The sequence below is a fragment of the Schistosoma haematobium genome, chromosome 3 (assembly GCF_000699445.3).
Source record: "Schistosoma haematobium chromosome 3, whole genome shotgun sequence".
Lineage (NCBI taxonomy): Eukaryota > Metazoa > Platyhelminthes > Trematoda > Strigeidida > Schistosomatidae > Schistosoma > Schistosoma haematobium.
This window is the reverse complement of record NC_067198.1, coordinates 37,026,775-37,049,355: the sequence shown is the minus strand read 5'-3', so window position 1 is coordinate 37,049,355 and position 22,581 is coordinate 37,026,775. Positions and strand designations below refer to the sequence as shown.

The 22,581-nt window shown below is 33.1% G+C and overlaps 1 protein-coding gene across 1 annotated transcript in view; it reads left to right on the top strand.

The window, feature by feature from the left end:
• The window catches only part of UBR3 (E3 ubiquitin-protein ligase ubr3), an 86,930-nt gene that overhangs the window by 56,094 nt on the left and 8,255 nt on the right, over window positions 1–22,581 (top strand). The window contains exons 19-30 of the mRNA XM_051213788.1: window positions 1,457–1,638; window positions 3,718–3,849; window positions 4,780–5,270; window positions 6,157–6,342; window positions 7,584–7,714; window positions 9,323–9,402; window positions 12,815–12,923; window positions 14,286–14,362; window positions 16,114–16,256; window positions 17,603–18,148; window positions 19,573–19,986; window positions 21,928–22,125. Coding sequence (XP_051069790.1) covers window positions 1,457–1,638; window positions 3,718–3,849; window positions 4,780–5,270; window positions 6,157–6,342; window positions 7,584–7,714; window positions 9,323–9,402; window positions 12,815–12,923; window positions 14,286–14,362; window positions 16,114–16,256; window positions 17,603–18,148; window positions 19,573–19,986; window positions 21,928–22,125 — 2,689 coding nt within the window. The remainder of the gene's footprint in view (window positions 1–1,456; window positions 1,639–3,717; window positions 3,850–4,779; window positions 5,271–6,156; window positions 6,343–7,583; window positions 7,715–9,322; window positions 9,403–12,814; window positions 12,924–14,285; window positions 14,363–16,113; window positions 16,257–17,602; window positions 18,149–19,572; window positions 19,987–21,927; window positions 22,126–22,581) is intronic.

Below are 22,581 nucleotides of genomic sequence, written 5' to 3'. Positions count from 1 at the left end.
TGTAAGCCACTTCTTTAGAGAATAAATAAATAAATACATTGTTTCAATAATTTAATTTAATTATCCGTATAGTTACTTTATTGTGACCAATGACTTAATCGCTTGTCGTAATTGACCCTAAATTTTCACTACATTCTTTTAGGTTCAGTTATTATCGTATGTACTACTGAGATATTCGACAGTAGTCTGAAACTGTTACTTATAACTCATTCATATGTAATCTGTTGGTGATTAACTAGTATAATAAATCACTTTTAGTACTCTTGTCCAAAGTCAATACGTGCTGAGTTCTATGTTATGTATAACTGACTGACTTTAAATTAGGTAATAAGATAACCTGTGACTATAAGTTTTTTTAACTACAGTCCATCTGACATAAACAGTTCATAGTTAAACTGAACATCAGAATGAACTAGGAAACGTTACCTATAGCATTGAAATTCCACTGCTACAATACTCACTTATGTATTGTTTTGTACTGCAATACTAATGGATGATTTGATTAGTGTTCAAGAATATAAAACGTATTTGATACCATGTACAGATCACTAATAGTAAATACTTCATTCAAATAGATCATCCCTTGGTAACCCTAGATTCAAATGATTTCAACATCATCCAAAAGCCTCAATCTCTTCATGTTTACTGATACACCTTACTGGTAAGAGTCATCTAACACTATCTCGAATTTTTACAATTACGAGGATTGATGTTAGAGTGCCGAAAAATCAAAGCAGTATGAGGTTCTCCCATTTTTGTATAGGTTGCTTGAATCTTCCCATTGACGTTTAGGACTACAATTGATCAGTCTGTCATTGGAATATGTGCATCTTGTGCGGATTGCCTTGATATCGCCTTACGTGAAAAGCATTGTAAACGGAGACGTGTGGTGGCTAGTAGTGGAATGCAGGACGCACTTTTTGTTCTATTTGTAACTCGTCAACTGGGTGTTCCTGTATTCCAGAATTCATATGTTCACTCCATGATTTGAGATTGATCAGTTTCAGTTCTAAACGTGAATGGGAATATTGAAACAATGCATACAGAAATGAATTAAACTTAAGTTTATCACATAAGCTATTGGTTGTCTGTACTTATTAGGTGACTGGATGACGCGATGTCATTTGAAGCGAACAGTATTGGGTTGGAGTCTTGGAGTGAAAATCGTTTGTAGGATGTAGGTAAATCTGTCTGACTTGTCTAAAATAGGATGAAACGTGCATCCTGTATTCCATTACTGGCCACCACCCCATCTCTGCTGAATATGATTTTCTGCTATTTGATTTAATACAGATCTGCACATTATCAGGTACAAGTACTTTTTTGTTGAATAGCTCACCTCATGCAACTAATCTGAAATTTCCATATATTTTCACTTAAATGTCGACTTCGTTTTTCCAAATATAATATGATATTTGGTCTCGATTCTTTTTCTGCTTTCTTTGTTATTATTTAGTAATAATTCTCCAATGAATCAAAATTCGCCAAATTCATCTTGTCTTCCAACGACATCAGCAGTTGGTACTCGTGATGAACGGAAACGTGCTGCACAAGAACGACGAAAGCGTCTTATAGAACAGATGACATCTAAGCAAAAAGCATTCGCTTCTACCCATTTAAAGGATATGGAATCACTGAGTAAGTTATACCAATATGTCATTTTGTAAAATGATTTTCTGATTTTCCCTCACAAATTTCTGTATAAAATTATAGTTGTTGTGTGAGTACTTCATTTACAATTACCCGGTAATCAGGTCTAGGTCGTACGACATTCAGTGGACGAATCTATTATTGCAGATTCTGTTTTCCTAAGTGTGTTTTCTCATTATTTATTTACAATTCAAAGTTAATCCTCGAAATAAACTGTTATCAACAAATAGAGGATCACTGAGAATCAGAAAACACTTTGAGACTGTTGTGCTGTTGTGCTCACTCAGTTCATTGTTTTCGTCGTCATTCTGAGCAATGAAAGCTTCTGCACCTTTAATATAAAATAGGGGCCGATTATATCCAATAAAAGGTTTCTGTATTTAACTATGGCACTCAAAGAACACAACACTATAAAAAATAAATCATTTTTACATAAACAACTATCTCGTCATGGATTACAGCTCCTTATCAGTGTGTACAGACGTATTATATCTGGTTTTAATGTACATTAACTTTAATAAAATGTACTCGTAAGTGTAATCGTATCATTACTAGCAATATTAGTTGTTCATCTTAAAGCTTTCGTATTCATATAAAAAGAGACAAAATTAAATTCATACATCCCCATAATGCGTAGCGTTGAATAAAGTTGGGTTATAGCTAGCAGTGGAAGACAAGACATGAGTTTCCTTTTATTTGGGACCCAACTGGATTCCCCTGCGCTTCAATGTTGTTGTCTATACTGGGACTCGAATCTAACAGCTTTTTAACTCAAATCCTATCACGTTACTGAGTCTTGCATTTTGTTCAACGAGTGGTTATCAATGTTAAAGACTGGGCTTGCTCCGTTACTATTGGCCAATGTGCGCCGTGTACATATTGTTTTGATTTACTACCATTTACTTACTAACCTTTACAAATATACTCTTTAGTTGTTAAACATAACTAAATATCATGAACCATTGTGTAATTCAATATCCAATGGAATTAATCAATGATAGCGTGGTAAAATTGATAAACAGGAATTTACACTTAACTGTGAAAAAATGTAATGAGAAAATTAGCAATAAAAGTGAAATGGTCAAGAACAATCAATATTCGGGGATTTTTTAGAAATTACGATACGTGATAGACCAAGAGTAAAGTTAACTCAGTTGACCGATTGTCATTACCTGTGATATATATATATATATATATATATATATATATATATATATATTCTAAAGTCAAAAATTTTCGTCTTTACTCGATCAATCCTAGTTATTCGTTTTGAATTGTTTCATTTGCAATTTAGATCTATTTGGTTACCATGTTAAACTTCATTATTCACTCATTTTAATGATTTGAAACGTGAAAACCTGAACTGATACATATTTGTATCAGGTCCTATGCTTCTTTTGAATAACTAGCCTAGATGCTGTGTGTGTGAGGATCGAGATAAAGATCGACTTTATGAGTAAGACTTCAATGTTTCATCTCAGAAAACGCAACTCCATTAAAAAAGTGTCGATCTACAAATTCTTTTGTGCTTTTCTTGTCTCGTTCACTCATGTTAATTTATCAGTACTGAGTTTTGTGCAAGATGTTAAGTAACTCATCAACTGTAGAACCATTAAAAATTAGGAAACATAATTTTAGCTATTTTATCACAATGTGAGAATCTTCAGCCATGTACATCCACGATCCACACATGATCGAATCCATGTAATTGTAAGTTTACACGACGGGCCTAGAGTTGAATCGAAATCTATCTGTTCATATTTACAGTTTTTGTTGCTATGTTATTCAGTACTATACCTATCCGAATCACTGTCATGCTTCCGGTTTGTTTGATTTTATTTGTCACCGCTTACCACTAACAATGCGAAGGAAGTCTTCTGAAAGTTAGTCACTAGTGTGGTAGTGATTTTCACCATAAAATGACTTCAAGCTTCTAAATTCTTTGTGCTATGCGATAGGTATGGATGACTTTTAACAGGTGAGGGCTTCTCCAGTTGAATATTTATTTTACTAAACTATTACTTATCGTTAGCTTGAGTAATTAATTTTTTTATATTTCCGGTTAAGATCAGCAGACTGCGGATCGTAAAGAACAGTTAGATAATAGTGAACCGTTGTATGAATGTGTTATTTGTCAAATATCTGGTCGACCATCAGTAGATGACATGGTTCTTTTGGACATGATGTGTGAATCGAACCGTAAGTTATATTTTGTTTTTTATAAATAGTTGCTTGAAATGACTAGAATACACTGACCAGCTTTTGCAACAATATTGTGAAAACATTGGTGAAGCTTTTCTTCTTTGTGACCTTCATGATTTCATATTTATATCTTGGAATGACTTGAAAAATCCTCGTCTGATATGAATATAGTTTTGTCATTCTTTGGGATCAAATTTTACCTGTACAATTTATTGGTATTGTCTAATCCTTGTTTCGTTTCATCTTTTAAAAATCAAAGGACTTTTATTTGTCGATTTGGCAATATCGTCCTGTATTTGTTGTTTCAACACTGTAGTGATTTTTGTCGAATCAATTTTTTTCGTGATCAAACAATTTTATTTCCATGTAAATTCAACAATATTCCATCATGAAATCAAACAATGAGGTCATTGACTATTGGACTGAGCCATATAGATCGGTAGTTGAAGACTAACTAGTGGCAGTCAACGCGTTTATTATAACCTGAGATCTTGTACCTTATTTCACTATGTACCTAATTTTCTCTGCTATTACTTATATTGTTTTCTTTTCTTTTTCTCTGAGATTTGGGTTGATAATTTCATCTCGCTGTGCTAATGCGGTATGAGAACTTGACCTAATACACATGTATTTCCGATTCTGCCATACATTTGACTGACTGACTAGTGTGATAAGCAAACGAATGAACTTGAATCGCACACACTTTTATCCGAAAACTAATTGCAATCATTTGAAAGTACATTCATTCATTCTTGTACATGAGAATTTCATCTTAGTTTATTATTTTGAATATTCTGAAGTTGTTCAAAGGGAATGCTTTTTTACCCTCACTATAACTCACTTTCTATTCAATAATAAAATATCATAAGCTGATTTACCTCATAATCTAAATGTTTTATTCAGTATGTGTTTCTATTTATTTTAAAGTTATGCTTCAGCTTCGTGAAACTGCTGTGATACCAACATTATCTGGACGAGATCTTATCCAGTCATCAGGTTATCCTCCACTTCTTTCTGAAACTGATGACTTATCATGGTTGTCACCAGAACGACCGCCTGTTGCTAACTCACTGTCTCAAGATTCTCAGTTGAGAAACTCAGCAAACTCTGATAATCCTTCTCCAGTTAGTGGTAGTAGTCAAGCTCCAGCAGGAATTGTTGGTCTACCAATTCATCCAATTATAAGTAATTCTTCTATGGAATCACATACAAAACGTTCATCATCACCTAAACCTCAAACACTTTCTGGTAATAAACAATCAAAGCATCACTTATGCTATACTGAATCTCGTCAATGGTGGAGTAGTGCGATACCTTCTCTGATATCTAAAACATTACCCCTACTACGTTCTGGACTTTTATTACAAACTTGCGGTCATGTTGTTCATCGAGAATGTTTTCAGCGTTATCGTACACATGTACGTTACATAAAATGTTTATAAATATGATTTTTTTTCAATGTTTTAACAACTATTTTAATATTTAGTTTACACAGACGAACTATACGGTTATATGTTCAAGTCTCATACGATTTGTACTCTAGTTTGAACAGTTAGATAAATCCCACTACTACCACACATAATTGTGTTTTACTGCTTATCAATCAAACTCAGATATATTTGTGACCTCATGATCTTTGTTCATTTGTTTAACAGAACTCACTAAACCAATCTAAAATTTTATATACACTGAGATTATGATTATATCGGTTTGATTTAAACTGTAAGTGTCATAGTATTCAAATTTGTAATCTGAGATCAGTTATCGTTAGGGTATAGGTGTAGCCACAAATATCCTTCAGACAAAGTTAATCGAGGGATTGTAAATCCTATGGGTTACTTCCGTAGTATTCTATTTACTCTATCCAAGGGTTCTTTCACTAGCTAGTGTTAAAACCTATCATTCCAGGTTGTCACAAGGAGTATAATGGCAGAGATAAAGGAAATTCGCGAAATGTGTTGGTATTTTTGGTGTTCGTACGTTTCATGCCCAAAACGTTCTGAAGATGTGTATACTGATGTGATGTTTGCAGTGCAATCGACATGATATTGTAAATTAATACCTCACTAATGTTAAATATTTCTGAGTTCGATTTATACGAATTTGACTGTAAATACATTATAGTAGTGTATTCAGATATCAGTTTAATTTATTTTAGGAGTCAAATAAATCTATCAGTCTTTGTGTTTTCATTACTCGTCGTCAGATTCAAGGTTTCAGTGCCAGGACAAGTCAGTTAAGCTTTCAATAGACATAAAAATAATAAGAGACATAACATATAACTCTTTTATCTTTTCACTAAAGGGGGGTAATCGTTCTACTACAACACGTCATCGTTCTTGGATTGTATGCCCTTTGTGTAGAAGAGATATTCATCATCTTTTACCACTAGTTCCATTGCCTAAATCTGATACATTTGGCAATAAACAACAATTATTCCCTTCTGTAGAATACGGTCAACAGAATATTGCAATGCTTTTGAGTAAACTAGTAAGTTTATTGAAATTATTCATTATATATATTAAAAAGTGGTTGTCATGTTTTCGGAGGCTAAACTATTTATTTATTTATCTACCAGTGAGTTTGTGTTGTCTTCCTTACATTGCACGAATCTCAGTGTTTTACCTTTCCCAAGTATTAATTTTCACAGCTATTGTAGATAATGTTAGAGGGTATTTTAACAAGAATTTTTATATGATTTCTTCAACTGTTCTTTTGTTTGGTGCTTTGTGCTTAAAGGGTCATTTTTAGTCAACTGTGAAAGAGTAATAATTAATTGCATAGATACTTTTGATTTATGAACTCAATCAATTGTAAAGTTATATTTGAATAAAGTTTTAGGATTGTTGTTTTCTATTAACTTCTAACTGAATCAAAACCATTTGTTCTGATCTCATTTTTGTTATTTAACGTTTTATATTCGAGTGGATTAATTTACAAATACTGAACAGCTAGCACATTGATACTCAACACTAATCGACAACAGATACAATAGATTTCCATCAGATCAGTATAAAGTGTTTAGTTGTTCGATTAAAGATTGCGTAATGTCTTAGTCGATATAAGTTCAGTAAGACATTGTATTGTAAGGATATTGGTAATTAAAATCATGTGTTTATGAAACTAGCAACAATAATGATAATAAAAGTAAGTAAGAATTGATTAACTTGATCTCGTTCTAAGTAAATTATTTACATGAGGTATCACTGAAAACCAATAAGTAACTGGTAGCTAATTTGAGAATTATCGGTAGTGAACACCAAAAATCTCATCAGAAGAGGTGTGGTAGAAATCAATCCATAACGAATACCATCTTAAACTTTAATCAGTTTACACAAACATTCTTCAAAATTCCTCATTCATTGTTTAGAACTAGTCATCATGTAATGATAATAACAGTAAATGAGTTAGAAAAAATTGGATTGTGAAAAGATTAAGAGGAGGGTATATATATATTGTGGACGCTAACCTCTGGGATTTAATCGGCATGGATGTTACTTCAGAAGTTTGAATGATTTTGAGAATGGGCTATTTCAGCGGATTATTGCTAAACACGATGAATTATTCAAAAACGAACTATCCATGCTGAATATATGACCCGTTTGAACTTAATGGGCCATGATCGAGTCTTTTACAGTCTTAGTCTTGATCCTAAAAAGGTTTCATAAATATTAAAGTGTATGTTCCTAGAATATTATCAATCAATCAAATTATTTCTGTTTAATTGTCAGAATTCATTATCAGACACTGGTTCAACATTTTGGAATGATTTAAATGGTTCTGAGGATGAGTTAAACGTTCAGCGTCGAATTCTGATGTCTCAACTAATTGGCAGTAACTATGAGGCTACCATATTATTAAGGTAATAAGTTTATTATTATTATTATTATTATTATTATTATTATTATTATCATGTTTACTACTGCTAAATTTTTCCGATTGAGATAATGCCAATTTAATTGTAAAATAGCATTTGATAGAGAATTTTGCGTTGTTATGGCTAAGGTGGTCACGGGATGATTTAATTTTTGTTAATAATGCTAAAGTCTTACTGGTAACGGTATCTAGATGTGCTATTTTTCTAATTCACTATCTCTCATGATCTTCACTCTTTTCTGATTGGCCGCTGCTACGTTTCTGTATGCTTGATTTTCATGCTCCCATTGGTATTAACCGAATTTCTTCGCTCCAAGTTGTCTTCCATCATCTTTCTGTGTCAGCGGTTCATTGTTAAAGTGTTGCGTTCCAAGTATCGCTATCAAGTAGTCTACAATAATGCCGTTCACAGTGGAATAACTCAATCGTTCGTTGACTCCCAAGTATCGTTTGAGAATCCCCAAATAGACAATAATTTTATCAAGACATAACAGGTATAAAAACAGTAGTTTCTGTTGAAAACTGGTTTCAAAGGAGATCTGTTTATTTATTCACAAACGTATTTACTTACGCCTGTTACTCCCAATGGAGCATGGGCCGCCGACCAGCATTCTCCATCCCACTCTGCCCTGGGCCTTCCATTCTAGTTCCATCCAATTCTTGTTCATTCTTCTCATGTCTGTCTCCATTTCTCAGTGTAATGTGTTCTTTGGTCTTCCTCTTTTCCTTTGGCCTTGAGGATTCCACGTGAGGGATTGCCTTGTGACACAGTTGAGTGCTTTCCTCAATGTGTGTCTTTTATTCACCAACTACTTTTGAATATTTTTGAAAGCAATCTCACCTGAGATGTTTTACAAATTGTATTACTTATTATGTTGATATATATAAAATGATTTTTCGTTCATCCTGAAATATGTAACCAGGATCTGTATTATCTTTGGATTGTTGTTTCACCTTGATGCGTTCAATTTTAAGTTGTCAACAATCAGTATTTAGAACATATAAACTCAATAATGTCCCATGATATACTTGATGACATTTCAAACAATCTATTATCATTGAGTTATTCGAGTTATGAGTCAGTATGTCCAACTGACTGACGTACGTTGTAATCTTAAGGTAAAAGTCATTCTTTGAAGCTTCATTATTGTTGTTATATCCGAATAAGACTTAATTATGGGTAACTTCTGGGAACTATTTAGAAACTTATATATATTCTTATGGTATAAAACTGTTAAGTAACTATATTCATACAGTGGAAGCAGATATTGGTGTTCTGAACTCAACAGGCAGGGCTAAATCAGAAGGCACAGTAAGGACTCTAGGCTGCTCAGTCAACGCGTTATTGGTTTGACACAGTGCTAAAATTGTATAAGTCGTGTTGTGATTGGCTATTTAGTCATGTGATAAATAATAGGGAAAAAGACATAGTAATTGTATTACATATTTTCAGTATAGTAACTGCTTTGAAGTCCACTAAAGTTTTTCACACTGTCTTATACATTGTTTATTGTTTTTCTGGTTCTCATTCATGTTTTTTTGTTCGTTATTTTTTTTATTTGTCAAAACTATGTTTATTCACTAACTAAAAAAGATGTCAACTAGAATGTGAACTTAGTGTTCTGATGAGTTATCCATCACAATATTCCATGGTATCTCGTCGGTGTTATTGGCGTAAGTTGAAGTGATATTTTTTCCTGTTCTCTCTTTTGATATTTCATTTGTACTAAAATCTGTTTATTCATTATTGAATAATAATATTTTGTTTTGAATAATATTGTTGGTCATATACTACTACACAGTGTGTATATCTTTAAGTTTATTATTGTTCACAATGTTGTATTTAATATTTGCACAGAATTTTCGTCTTAATATCACTTTAATTATTTGTACTATTAATAATAGGAGTTTGATTATTCCGTTGGTGGTGGTTATATTCAAGAAATCTGGGTAAAATGTACATTTGTCAACAAAGATTGATTGAAACATCGATTCTGAACATAAACAAATAGATAATTCAAACTTTTACTATTAATAGGTAACAATACCAAGGTCGCGAGACGTCAGAAATATAATTTTTCTACTCATTATGTATGAGAAGAAGATATTTAATTGTAATAGTTGAGATCATGAATCAATTGAAGCTAGAATACCATGGAAAACCTGGAAGCACTGGACGGCCATTTCGTCCTACTGTGGGACTCTTCGGCATTGCGCATCCACAACCTCGCCTCATGGGGTTCGAACCCAGGACCTATCAGTCTCGCGCACGAGCGTTTAACCATTAGGCCACTACGCCAGCATCCAACGGTGTCAATTTCTAACTTCAACTAATCCTCGAAATTGAGTGACACATCCACCATTGTTTTCAATGAGTTACTATCTCACAACAGACCCGGTTGAACTCCACTTGTCACTGCTTCTGATAGGTCCTGGGTTCGAATCTCGCGAGGCGGGATCGTGAATGCGCACTGCTGAGGAGTCCCGCAATATGACAACTCGATCGTCCAGTGCTTCCAGCCAGGTTTTCCATGGTAGTCTAGATTCAATTGACTCATGATCTCAACTATTAAAATTACTATAGTATCCATAAAACCCCCTTCTGATAAGAATATATTTATTATTACTTTAGTAATAATAATGTAAACATCATGACTGTTGAATAAGTTAGTGGCAATTTGAACTCATTAGCTCAATGAATAACACCTTGATGTTTAAAGTCTTATTGTGAACATCAGCACTTGAATGCAAGTACGTGTGACTATTGAGTTCCAAATATAACGAAATATACATCGTGGTTTCCAATGTTAGCCACAATCCATTTGTTCCAAACATACATACATTTATTATTTATTTTTATTATTGATGGCTTTATTTAATATTATATTTTTGGTAGAATACAGAATTTTCAGCACAATTTATTTCAACAAGTTTCCTTTTCTTATTTATTAATCGATCCTGACGATAAATATTAAGATGTTACCAGTTCAGGAAACAACATTTGAATAATGTTCATTCTTTTCAGTTCATATTACCGATTGTACTTTTTTGTAATTTATACAGCGAACGATCGTAAACGTTTCATAAATGTGCCTAAATAGGTTATGCCATTAATAGACATGATGATATGTTAAAACAAACAAAAACAGATAACATTTTAAGATAATTAAGTAACAGGAACAAGTAGGCCAGATATTCAAGCTATGTATATAAATTTTTATTTTATTTTAAAGCATTACCCATTATCATACGTTAACTTTATTTAATGCACAAATATTTCGAAGATTTCAATACTTCACAATTGATTGATCACTGGGTGGCGATCAATGTCATGCATGTCTAGTCCTTATTAGTGCAGATCGAATGCTATCGATCATGTTGCAATGTGGCTACCAGTCTAGGTGACTCGACACTGCGGGCACTATTTATTGAGATTAGATGGTGGTTGGAGGCAGTCGACAGGAAACCCAGGTCCAGGTCTGATTTCAGTACTTATTAGTTCTTATAATTAATAATTCATATATGGTTATTACTCAAAAGAGTATGTTTTAAAACACTTTCAATTTATACACAACTATGTATTAACTTAACTTATTTTTATGTTTACATGCAAATGTCACGTTGTTATTTTTTCATTTACAATTTGAGTGTGTTATCCCATGATTGTTTATTCATGTTTATAATTGAATGAATACGCATGATTCAGTGTCGAATTTCATCAAACGTTATACTCATCTATCTTTATTATAAATACCTATGTTTTCTATGAGTAGTAAAACTAAATATACACTTTTAAATAGTTTATTGAGTTGTAAATGAAATGATTATTTCAGTTTCGTAACCTATTGAAATGATGATTAAGTGTTTGACGTAGGAAATGCTTCAATGTGAACAATAGACTCTATTTATTTCTTTATTTGTATAGGTTACTTGAATTTTCCCATTGACGTTTAGGACTACAATTGATCAGTCTGTCATTGGCATATGTGCATCTTGTGCGGATTGCCTCGATATCGCCTTACGTGAAAAGCATTGTAAACGGAGACGTGTGGTGGCTAGTAGTGGAATGCAGGACGCACTTTTTGTTCTATTTGTAACTCGTCAACTGGGTGTTCCTGTATTCCAGAATTCATATGTTCACTCCATGATTTGAGATTGATCAGTTTCAGTTCTAAACGTGAATGGGAATATTGAAACAATGCATACAGAAATGAATTAAACTTAAGTTTATCACATAAGCTATTGGTTGTCTGTACTTATTAGGTGATTGGATGCTACAACAGTCAGTCAGCTACAACGTAGGACCAGGCACATATATGCACCGGTCCAAGTTGCCATACCTCATTAACACAACAAGATGGACACCGGATTAATAAAAGTAGTTAATTCAGAGGTGGTAATATATAAAAGAAAGATTGCAATAAGGATATAGTACAGGAAGAAAGAATTGGATGACGCGATGTCATTTGAAGCGAACAGTATTGGGTTGGAGTCTTGGAGTGAAAATCGTTTGTAGGATGTAGGTAAATCTGTCTGACTTGTCTAAAATAGGATGAAACGTGTATCCTGGATTCCACTGCCAACCAACATCCAACTCTTTAAATTCACTTGGTATTGTTTGGCTTGTATCTTCACATTGAGGTTTAAGACTGCAATTGATCAGTCTGTTATTGGCATATGTGGATAACGCGATGGCGTTTGAAGCGAATGGTACTGGGTTCGAGTCTCAGAATGAACATCAACTCTGAGATGCAGCTACATCCAGCCGACAAGTCCCAAATAGGACGAAACGCGCGTCCTGGATTCCACTGCTAGCCACTATCCATCATTGCTTACAAAAATCCAACTCTTTACTTCTGCTTTTTTATATTCAGTACATGGTTCATTTCATGATATACAGCTATTTTTTTATATTTTTATTTTTACTACTATCGTATAACATGTGTGTATGTAGAAAAATGAAGTTTTTAATATTAAGGATAATTTAATTTTTAATTTGTTGGTTCTTGTCTATCTGCTTACTTTTTCGTTGATGCCATAAACATGATACTCAACTGTATACTAATTTTCTCTTTATTTTTATTAGGTGAGTTTATTTGCTATCTCCGACAACTATATAAGAAGTCATCTGATATTAAGAATTTAATACAATGTCTCATGATTGATGAAGTAAAGAGATTGAATGATGACAATTCGTATGTTTATGTGTTATTTCTGTTTTATGAAATAAATTAAATATCATCCGTAGTGTTATATATTTTGCGCATATATTTAATGTTCCGCAATTTGAGGGTTAGATGTCTCCGTTACCTTTATACGCAACGAAAGCTTTAGCGCTTACGGCATGAAATGGAGGTTGAAGATATTACTATCTGAAATGACTATGAAAGCTTCTCAATCCATACATTGAGCTCAAAGCATGAAACATCATCATTAGTGTCATATTTCGTTTTTTTTTTGTAGACTTTCATTAAACAGCTCACTGGATATCAGATTACCATTTGAGGCGAGAGGTACTTGATTCTTGTCTCAAAATACACACAAAGACTGAAATAAATACAAGTACATCTGGCCGATGAGTCTCAATTTAGACGAAACGCTCGTCTTGCATTCCAATGCTAACCACATACTAGATATATCATAAATTTTGACTAAGGGCTATATGTAAGATTTCCGCTCCGCATCCAATTATGACATTCGAAACTGGTCAGTAATATCTCTTAATCATAATAACATTAATAATAATAATAATAAGTAATAGAATTATTCATTTTGTTAGTGTTTTATTTCTTGTTTACTGTCTCGATTTGTCTGAAAAAATTATCTTATTATTATATTTATTTAAAATCAAAAAGAATTGTTATATTGGTTCACAATTCAAGTGTGATAACATTCCACTCAATTATACTTGATCGTGACGTTATACCTGTAGTTTATTCTTTTTTTTTAAAGTGAACAGAGCCTTGTATGATGACATCGAGTGCTTATCATTAAATTAATATATAACTTGTCTTGAACCGTAAAGATCAGATTCATTTCCACTCGATTAGGTTGCATTGCTTTTATCAGGTTAGTACACTGATAGTGGTTCTGAAACGATTGTATTGTAATTAGATAAAATCATATGATCATGAATAATACTTAACTGATTCAACAGCAACGAAGTTTAGAAAGGATCTAGATTTCTATGTCTATTGAATAGACTAGGATAGAAAAAAGTCGTGTCATGCAGCTTACAAGATCAATTGTTTTATGCATCACAGTTATAATCTATATAGTTTAATTAACGTTAATTATCGCTACAAATAACTGACGGAATATAAAACATCGTGTGTATGTGTGTATATACTCAGTCCCCCATATATATATATATATATATATATATATATATATATATATATATATATATATATATATATATATATATATATATATATATAATCATACGTTTTAATGCTTTCGTTCAGTTGTTTAGAATAAACATTTTTATTGTTATTAACTCCATCAATTATAAGATACGAATAAATGAATTAATCTCTTCTTCTCCGTTATCCTAGGTTTCCATTGTGTGCTTTACTTCAAGATCCAGTTGATATTCTGCTTGGACTGCTACCTCATATATGGCCTAATGAAGGTAAGTTAATAATAGTAATGATTATAATAATAATGGTAATAACGTTATTAAACAATGTTTAAGTGATGCAAGTGTTATCCCATCCACTAATAATTCGTAAATTTAATGCAGTTCAAATTCTCAACAATATCGTTACCCTTTTGCAATAGTGTAGCGTAGACTCAGTTTTAAATTCCCAACCCTAGTTATTTGTTTTTCCTACTCCTCATCTGGTAATTCTTCTGTGGCCTAATTTCTTAGACTTGACTAATTGTAAGTCTGATCTGCACCATTAACACTGAGTCGACGCAAGTCAATCTCCTATTGGTCCTCTACAGTTAAACCTCTCCCTACCCCTTTGCCTTGAATCAAACGACATTTTTGTTCTCAGCTTGTATAATAATAGTAATAATAATAATAATAATTATTATTATTATAAGCTGTAATCAGAAAAATTAGGTTTTGAAGATGTTATTCAAGGAGTATAATCCAGTGAAATAAATTTGGAAAGAGAAAAAAGAATGGGACATGAAGAATTCAGAAGATTAGAATTTGGGAGAACACAAAGAGTGGATGCACCTGCGCCATTGCAAACGATTTTGAACCATGTCATTCAACGTCTCTAACCATCGGTTGCTATCATCTCGCGGTCCCCAACCAGGTAGTCTACACCTACCAACATGACTCAGTCTACTTGTCAGTGACTTCATGGACTTGTGCCATGTTTTGGTCTGGCCGCCCCTAGCTTTCTTCCAACCTACTCCTATACCACTGAACATCGCACGTCGAGGTAGTCGGTGGTTGGGCATACGTAACACGTGTCCAAGCCATCTCAACTGATCAAGTTTCACTATGTCATCAATTGATTTGTCATCCTTACCTAGTACCCGTTTCCTAACTAGGTTTAATAACCAGTGCAATAATAGTTAGTTTGTTATGTGGAAGCTTATGATAAATAATATATATAGACATAGTAATCCAGTTGCTCAGGAATTATACAATAACATTATAAATAATAACAATGATTAAAAAAAAGAATAGCAATAAACAGTGTGATTCGTGAAAAATGAGTGGATCTATATATCAGCAGCGTATAAGATGATTTTAAATATCAAAATCTAAGAAAGACAATGAATGAATCCATCTAAACCACTGTGATCAATTCTGAACTAATGTCATTCAACCTTACTCATCATTGGTTATGATGATCACGTGGATCCTAACGATTTAGTCCTCATATGTGTCTATATGACTCATTTCCACAGTCAATGACTTCACGTACTGTTACTGTGTTTTAATTTTTTTGCCTTTCGTTTTTTCCTAATCTTTTCCTACACTAGCCAGCAATGTGAATCGAGATAGGGAGTGGTTGTGCATATCATTTGTCTACATTTTTAGTCTGGCTTACATAGATCTACATTGAACTAATGAATGTATTTGAACTACAAGTTGTCCGTTTATTTAATGGTTTGTTTACTTCAATTATCATTGATTGTTCTTTTAGCTATCACATGTATTTTTCAATGTTGAAACCTCATTCTATCGCACCATTTTAAACAATCCAGTTTGAGCAGACAGGTAGTAATTAGTGTGTGAGCATATGAATTTACATGTGCTAAGTGAATATGGCAATAATTTTTTGCTTATTGACACTGATAGTTAGTCATCCTGTTACATAATTGGGTTTTCAGCATCTAGGTATTGTATAATAAATAATTGTTTCTTTCATATATTCTTTCATTGTTCTCTTTTTAATTTGCTTACAATTCTAGGTATTTTCCATGCTGTTTTGGCATCGACATTTTGTTTGGCTTATATACGTGCTCTTATCAGTGTTACGTTCAATCGTTCCACTTCATCAACATGTTTTAATTTAGTTAAACAGATCAATGGAACACGAAATTTATTGGGTAAAGTAAGTAATTCTTATGTATATTGTTAGAGAGAGTAACAGAGCGAGAAAACAAAATATTATTCTATCAACTATGACTGAATTCTTGATTTGTAGACAAACTTCCTTTCTGTAAACAGTAATTGTTTCACAAAATTTATCGATATTATTCATTTGTCTATTCTTTTTTTGAATAGATTTACCCTTAAGGTGATATTTAGGATAAGGGTATTTAGTAAACAGTTGATTGTAGATATCACCAATCATAGGCCATGTTGATCGATACAATCAAGTTTCCACTACTGTAACTACGTGATTTCTATATTTACTACATAGTTTGAATAATGCTACCGAATAGTTTATTCAATTGTTTCATTAAACAATGTACTGTAGCCAATTATTACAGTTTTAGGTTGGTTAAAAATATACATAAAGAAATGCATTATTATTATTATTGACTGAATAATCGTTTTTTCACAGATTAAATAGCGTTTCCTGATATTTCTGCAGTTTATTAATTAAAAAGTGAAACATTGTTATTTGTTATTCCCATACACGTTGTTCATTGTGTTTGTTATGTCCTATGTCAAATATCACGTGACAAAATCGCCAATCAGAGCACCGACTAATATGACTCTGTCTCTGTTCCACACCAAGTACACGTCAACCAACACCAATCACCTTGAGTCAACTCTGAATCCTTATTGACCCCTATAATAGTTTCTCATTTAGCCCAGTTCAGATCACAAATACCATCCTCCATTACATGAATCGTGTACTTCAGACATACATGGTCTATTATACAAGGAGATCAGACCGCATCACATCGTAAGATGAAAAATAATAATTATGCAAATTTAAGTCAAAAGTGGCTGAGTATGGAAGACTGTAACTAATTGGTTGGAAATAAATTACGGATGGTAAATCGTATGACAGTAGCCAATAAAGTCAGATGACAGCTCATGATAAAGGAAAATATCAATATGTATATAATATAGTTACTTAATAATTAACCAATAAGAATGTATATAATAATAGTCCATAAATAATTGCTAGCAGTTATCATTCATTTATTCTTCGTTGGGATATAGCAGTGTTTGATTTTATTATTATTGTATCATATCAGTATCCACTCTTGTTATGTCGTCTGGCAACGTTTTTTTTGTTGCTGTTGAAAGTTTACTATTATACATGTTAAAATAAGAAAAGTTTCTGAATGAAACAAATTCTTCATCATTGAGAGTTGAACTATTCACTTGTTGATTTTTTAAAATTGTTCTAATCACCTTTTTCTTCTTCTTTTAAACAAAATGATGTGATTTTCATTATAATGTTTGCCTTCCTTGAATATTTCTTTTTTTTAAAATTAGATTTCGGGTGTTGTCAGAAAGCACTTAGAGATTTTACTTAATTATTTAAGTGAGTTAAACATTTCATTTACTCCTTCTACCTCTGATCATCATCATCTGCATGATACGCAACACGATCAACAGTGTCATTCAACTGAATCCTTAGAGGATAATTGTCAATCATCTAATAAAATAGAACATATTTTAAAAGTACTCTATCTTGCATCAAAATTACCGGATGAGAATTTCTTTAATCAATTCTCTTCCTCCTCATCATCATCGACAGCAACATCATCATCATTATCAACAATAACAGCAACGACACCACATTCTTCTTCTCTTCCAATAGAATATGATCAAAATCAAATTGAATTACATATTATTCTTCGTATACTACCATTTCTACGTATTGCTAGTTTATGTTGGACACGTTGGCATCCAGACAATGTAGGTACTGTTAAACCGTTAGGTTTACCATTTGTTGGATTATTAATTAAATCAACTCAGAAAACTAATAGTCACGATCATCGATTGTCAACAAAAGAATTTATATCTATTACACCTGAGGTAAGTAACCTTGATTTTGAATTACTATTCTAGAAATATTGATGAATTTAATAATGTTAAAAAAATTGACCATTAAATACCAGCTCAACGATCTGAGGGTTAAACACATACCATAAAATCTGTAGATTCTTTTGTTTGACCATTTCTCATTTTGATTGTAGATGTGTACTGCTGAAGAGTTTCACAGTAGAAAAAAAAATACTTATCTAGTACTTTTTAGTTTTCAGCGGTTTTTTAAATATGATTAATATGTTATGTAAACTATAAGACGATTCTCTTTGTGATATACGTATTCAGTAGTTGCTTACATTTGGATTGGATAAGTATGAATAAGAATTCAAAGAAACTGAAAATAAGATATCATAGTGATAAAAGTGTATATTTTTTATTCTTTATAGGAATTTTACTATAGGCTCACTAAAACTGTAGTCTTTTCTTGAGTTTCATTCATTTTCATATTTCTTGTTTTGAAACTGGTTATGTTCGCGAATCGATATCAGCAGTTGGAGAACAATTATAAAACTAGGACATACTGAACAGTTATTTCTTCATAGTATTGGTCTATATACTACTCACACAGGGTTCAATAACTTTGAATATTTCAATCCTTAAAGAGTCCAATCGTTTCTCTGTGTTATAATTTATTTTATTACACCAGCTACTATTGCTTAGTATTATTGGACACTACTTCACTCAACAACTCCCCAAATCAGAACACGGTTGAGCAGGAACGAGATTATATTCCAAATAACAAAGATAGATTGAAGTAAAAATTACAATAAGAAAAAATGTTAGTATATTCATAGTTTCTACATAAGATTCTATAGTCTTCTTCAATTGTCCACTAGCGTTGAATGGTTAGGAAATAGCCAATCAACACCCTAACACAATCCTTCAAAGAACGTGCTTTAATCCAATATATATTCAGCTAACACTCAGATAGCTCAGTATAAAACTCTCAGCCTATAAAACTTTGTGATGCTGGCTGGAATCCTACTTGAAGCATTAGTTTTTCCCATGTTTCAAGCATGTCTTGACACTCAGTATGAGGTTGTATTAAATTTAGATTTAGGGGTTTCCTAAAGTTAAATCACTACGTAAAACAATCGAACTCAGAATGCTCAATATTCGATTTAGTCGATGTTTCAGCATTTTGGTTTATTTACAATACACCACGACCATCCTTTTTTATCATTATAATGGAACTGTCCTTGTTCTCTACTTGATTTAACCCTATTGGTAAAATTTGTTTCTACCACAGCTTTAAGTTCTCATACTCGTAGAGCTAGTGATAAGTTATCAGAAGATCCTCTCTCTGTATCCTGTTTGTAATCAAGATTACTTTCAACGTGATACAGATAAATATTTATAAAATCAGTTTACATTTATGATTGTTTTCTCTACTTATCTCTTTTTTATAATAGCAACAATTAATTGAATTTAGTGATCTTTGTCGTATATTATCATTGGATTGTGGAGATAGTACAGTGATAAATGTAGCCCAGGTTGGTGAGTTAGCTGGTCGTTTATGTGGATTATGCACGCCTAATAATAATAATGCTATAGAATATCTTATTGGTCGATGGATCGGTCAGATTAAAAAAGTATCATCAGTTCACTTAACTGCTTCATCACCAACATTACTGTTACAATCTTCAACATCAGTATCGTCATCATCTACTGTCTGTGATATGCCTTTACAAATTAATGATAATAATAATGATATCAACCAGTTATCAAATATTGATCATAGAAATATATTAACTGAAGTTGAGAATATCACATCTGTTAGTCGAGGAACATCGTATTTTATCTTGCATATAGCTGAATATCTACGGGTATGTATCAATTGAGTTTTAGCCATAGCTGATATACTTGTCCATTGATTTCCTATGAATATATCTATCTAGTGATCAAAATTATTAGTTGACTCATTTACCTTTTACACATGTTTGTATATTCGACTGTCTAAAGAGTGATACTGCTACTTAACCATCTAAATTGGAGTAGATAAAGAAAGGCTCAAACTGATGATTGAATTGTTGGAAATTGAATGCTCTAATTAACTAAACAGTAATTCATGTAGTTGCCCTACAGTAATCTAATTTGTATAAACATGATCAGTTCTGTAAAATAGCCATTAAAGAAAAGAATTGCTGTCAAAAATTTTTATACACACTACACATCTCGGTGTAGTAAAGATTTTACGTGTAAAATACTCGATTTTAAACCATATTTTAATCTCAGCAGCTAAGTAATGTTACAGATAATTAACGATATGACTCGAAAGTGAATATATGGTAATGATAATGTATGGATTCATGCAAAATTACAGTAATATATAACTAATGAATACTTCAAAGTTTAGAAATTAGTATGGAGAGCTATATCATTATTAGCACAGATGGCCCAGTAATTACATTGTATTTATTGGTACTTATTCCGTTATAATTAACATTTATATGGCCCCCAAATGCCCTGGTACGGCCGAGAGTGTGGAGAGTCCGCTCTCCCTCTCGAAATGCTCTCACATGGCCACGCGTATATAGCCTCTGCCAGGGAAGTCCTACTCACTGCCTTCTCGTGACAGGGGTGTTGTTTACGAAAATGAGAGGACGAAAAGCTAATGTCCGGCGCTTTAACCGGATCCCAAACCAAATCAATGGTCACATAGGCTCCAGTATCCTGCGGGAACAAATGGCGTATGAACCAATCGTTGGTCACCGGGTACCATGGGACTGCATCTCCTTATGATGCTCCACCGCCTTGTGGATCAGACCCTCAGGTCGAAGGCTCGGGGAGTGGCCCTCTAAGAAAACCACCTGCTTCGGTTTGGGCACCCGGGCAGTATCACAGCTCTCACACATATCGAATGAGATCTGTGTGGCGCATATGTATTTGGTGCCTCCTTGTACCAATATCTATGTGTTAAAATAAATAAATAAATAAACATTTATATGTCTGTTACTTCGCTTATCATCCGACAATATTCATCATTCAAATAGTAAATTGCATTTCGAAAAAATCAAATCACCGTTGGACAAGGAAATTTGTTTAGAATCTTCACATGTCACGACTTTCCCATAATTACATTAAAATACATGCCTCCTATAGAATAAACAGAAGGCTAAAGGTTTAGAAGCAAAGATGTATGGTGGCTAGCAGTGGAATCCAGGACGCACTTTCTTTTTTATTTGGAACTCGCCAGCTGAATGTACCGGCATCCCACAGTTGATTCCCACTCCGAGACTTGGACCCAGTACCGTTCGCTTTAACTCCAGTCCTAAACATCAATGGGAAAACTCGAACAAGCAATACAAAAATGAATTGAAACTTCACTCCATTGCACATACTAGTAGCTATTTGGACTCAATAGCTAAGTGGATAACGCTATGGCGTTTGAAGCGAACGGTACTGGGTTGGAGTCACAGATTGAACATCAACTGTGGGATGCAGGTACATACACCTGGCGAGTTCCAAATAGGACGAAACATGCGTCCTGGATTCTACTGTCAGCTATTGTCCACCTCAGCTTATAATCCTTGTGACTTAAGGCATTATCGAAACAATTCGCACAAGATGCACATATACCAATATGAGGCTGATCAGTTGCAGTCCTAAACATCAAAGAAAATTCAAACAACCAATACAAAAATGAATTAGAAATCGAAAGGGATAGAAATGCGTAACATTATTAGACTTTAAAGTATTTCAGAAGAAAATTTATTCATGCATACATATCGTTTTCATTTATTTATTTAACTGTTTACTTATATTAGTCATTAGTTGAGATTGGTCGTCAGTTGTATTCACCACGTCTTATACGTACACCATCATCATTTGATGTATTATTCAATGCATTGCATTTAGTCAATTGTTCATCAAATCAACACAGGTTTCAAGATAACATTCTATGTCTCATTTGTGGACGCTTATTATGCAGTTTATGCAGTAATTTAGCTACCGTTGTTGTTGAAGTAAGTACTTCTAGATTCTTTCTTTTGCTTTCTATATTTGTCTTATGATATAACGGATGGATTGAAATATTTTTCTCTAAGTGATATGCTATTTACTTATTTACTCCTGTTACTCCTCATAGAGGACCATAGGCCACCCAACAGGATTCTCTAACCAACTCTGTCCTGGGCAGTCCCTTCCAGTTGTTATTCGTTCTTTTGATATTTGCTTCCAATTCCCGACAGTGTGTTCCTTGGTCTTTCTCTTTTCCTTTTTCCCTTCTGGATTTCAAATTGTCACTTGCTTTGTGATGCAATTTGATTTCCACATTGTATGTGCTATCCAATTCCATCTTCTTTTTCTAATTTCCTCTCCATCTGGAAGTTGGTTTGCTCTCTTCCATAGTAGGCTGTTGGTGATGGCATTCGGTCAACTGACTGATGTACTACGCTGTTATCTTAATTATGAAAATAAGA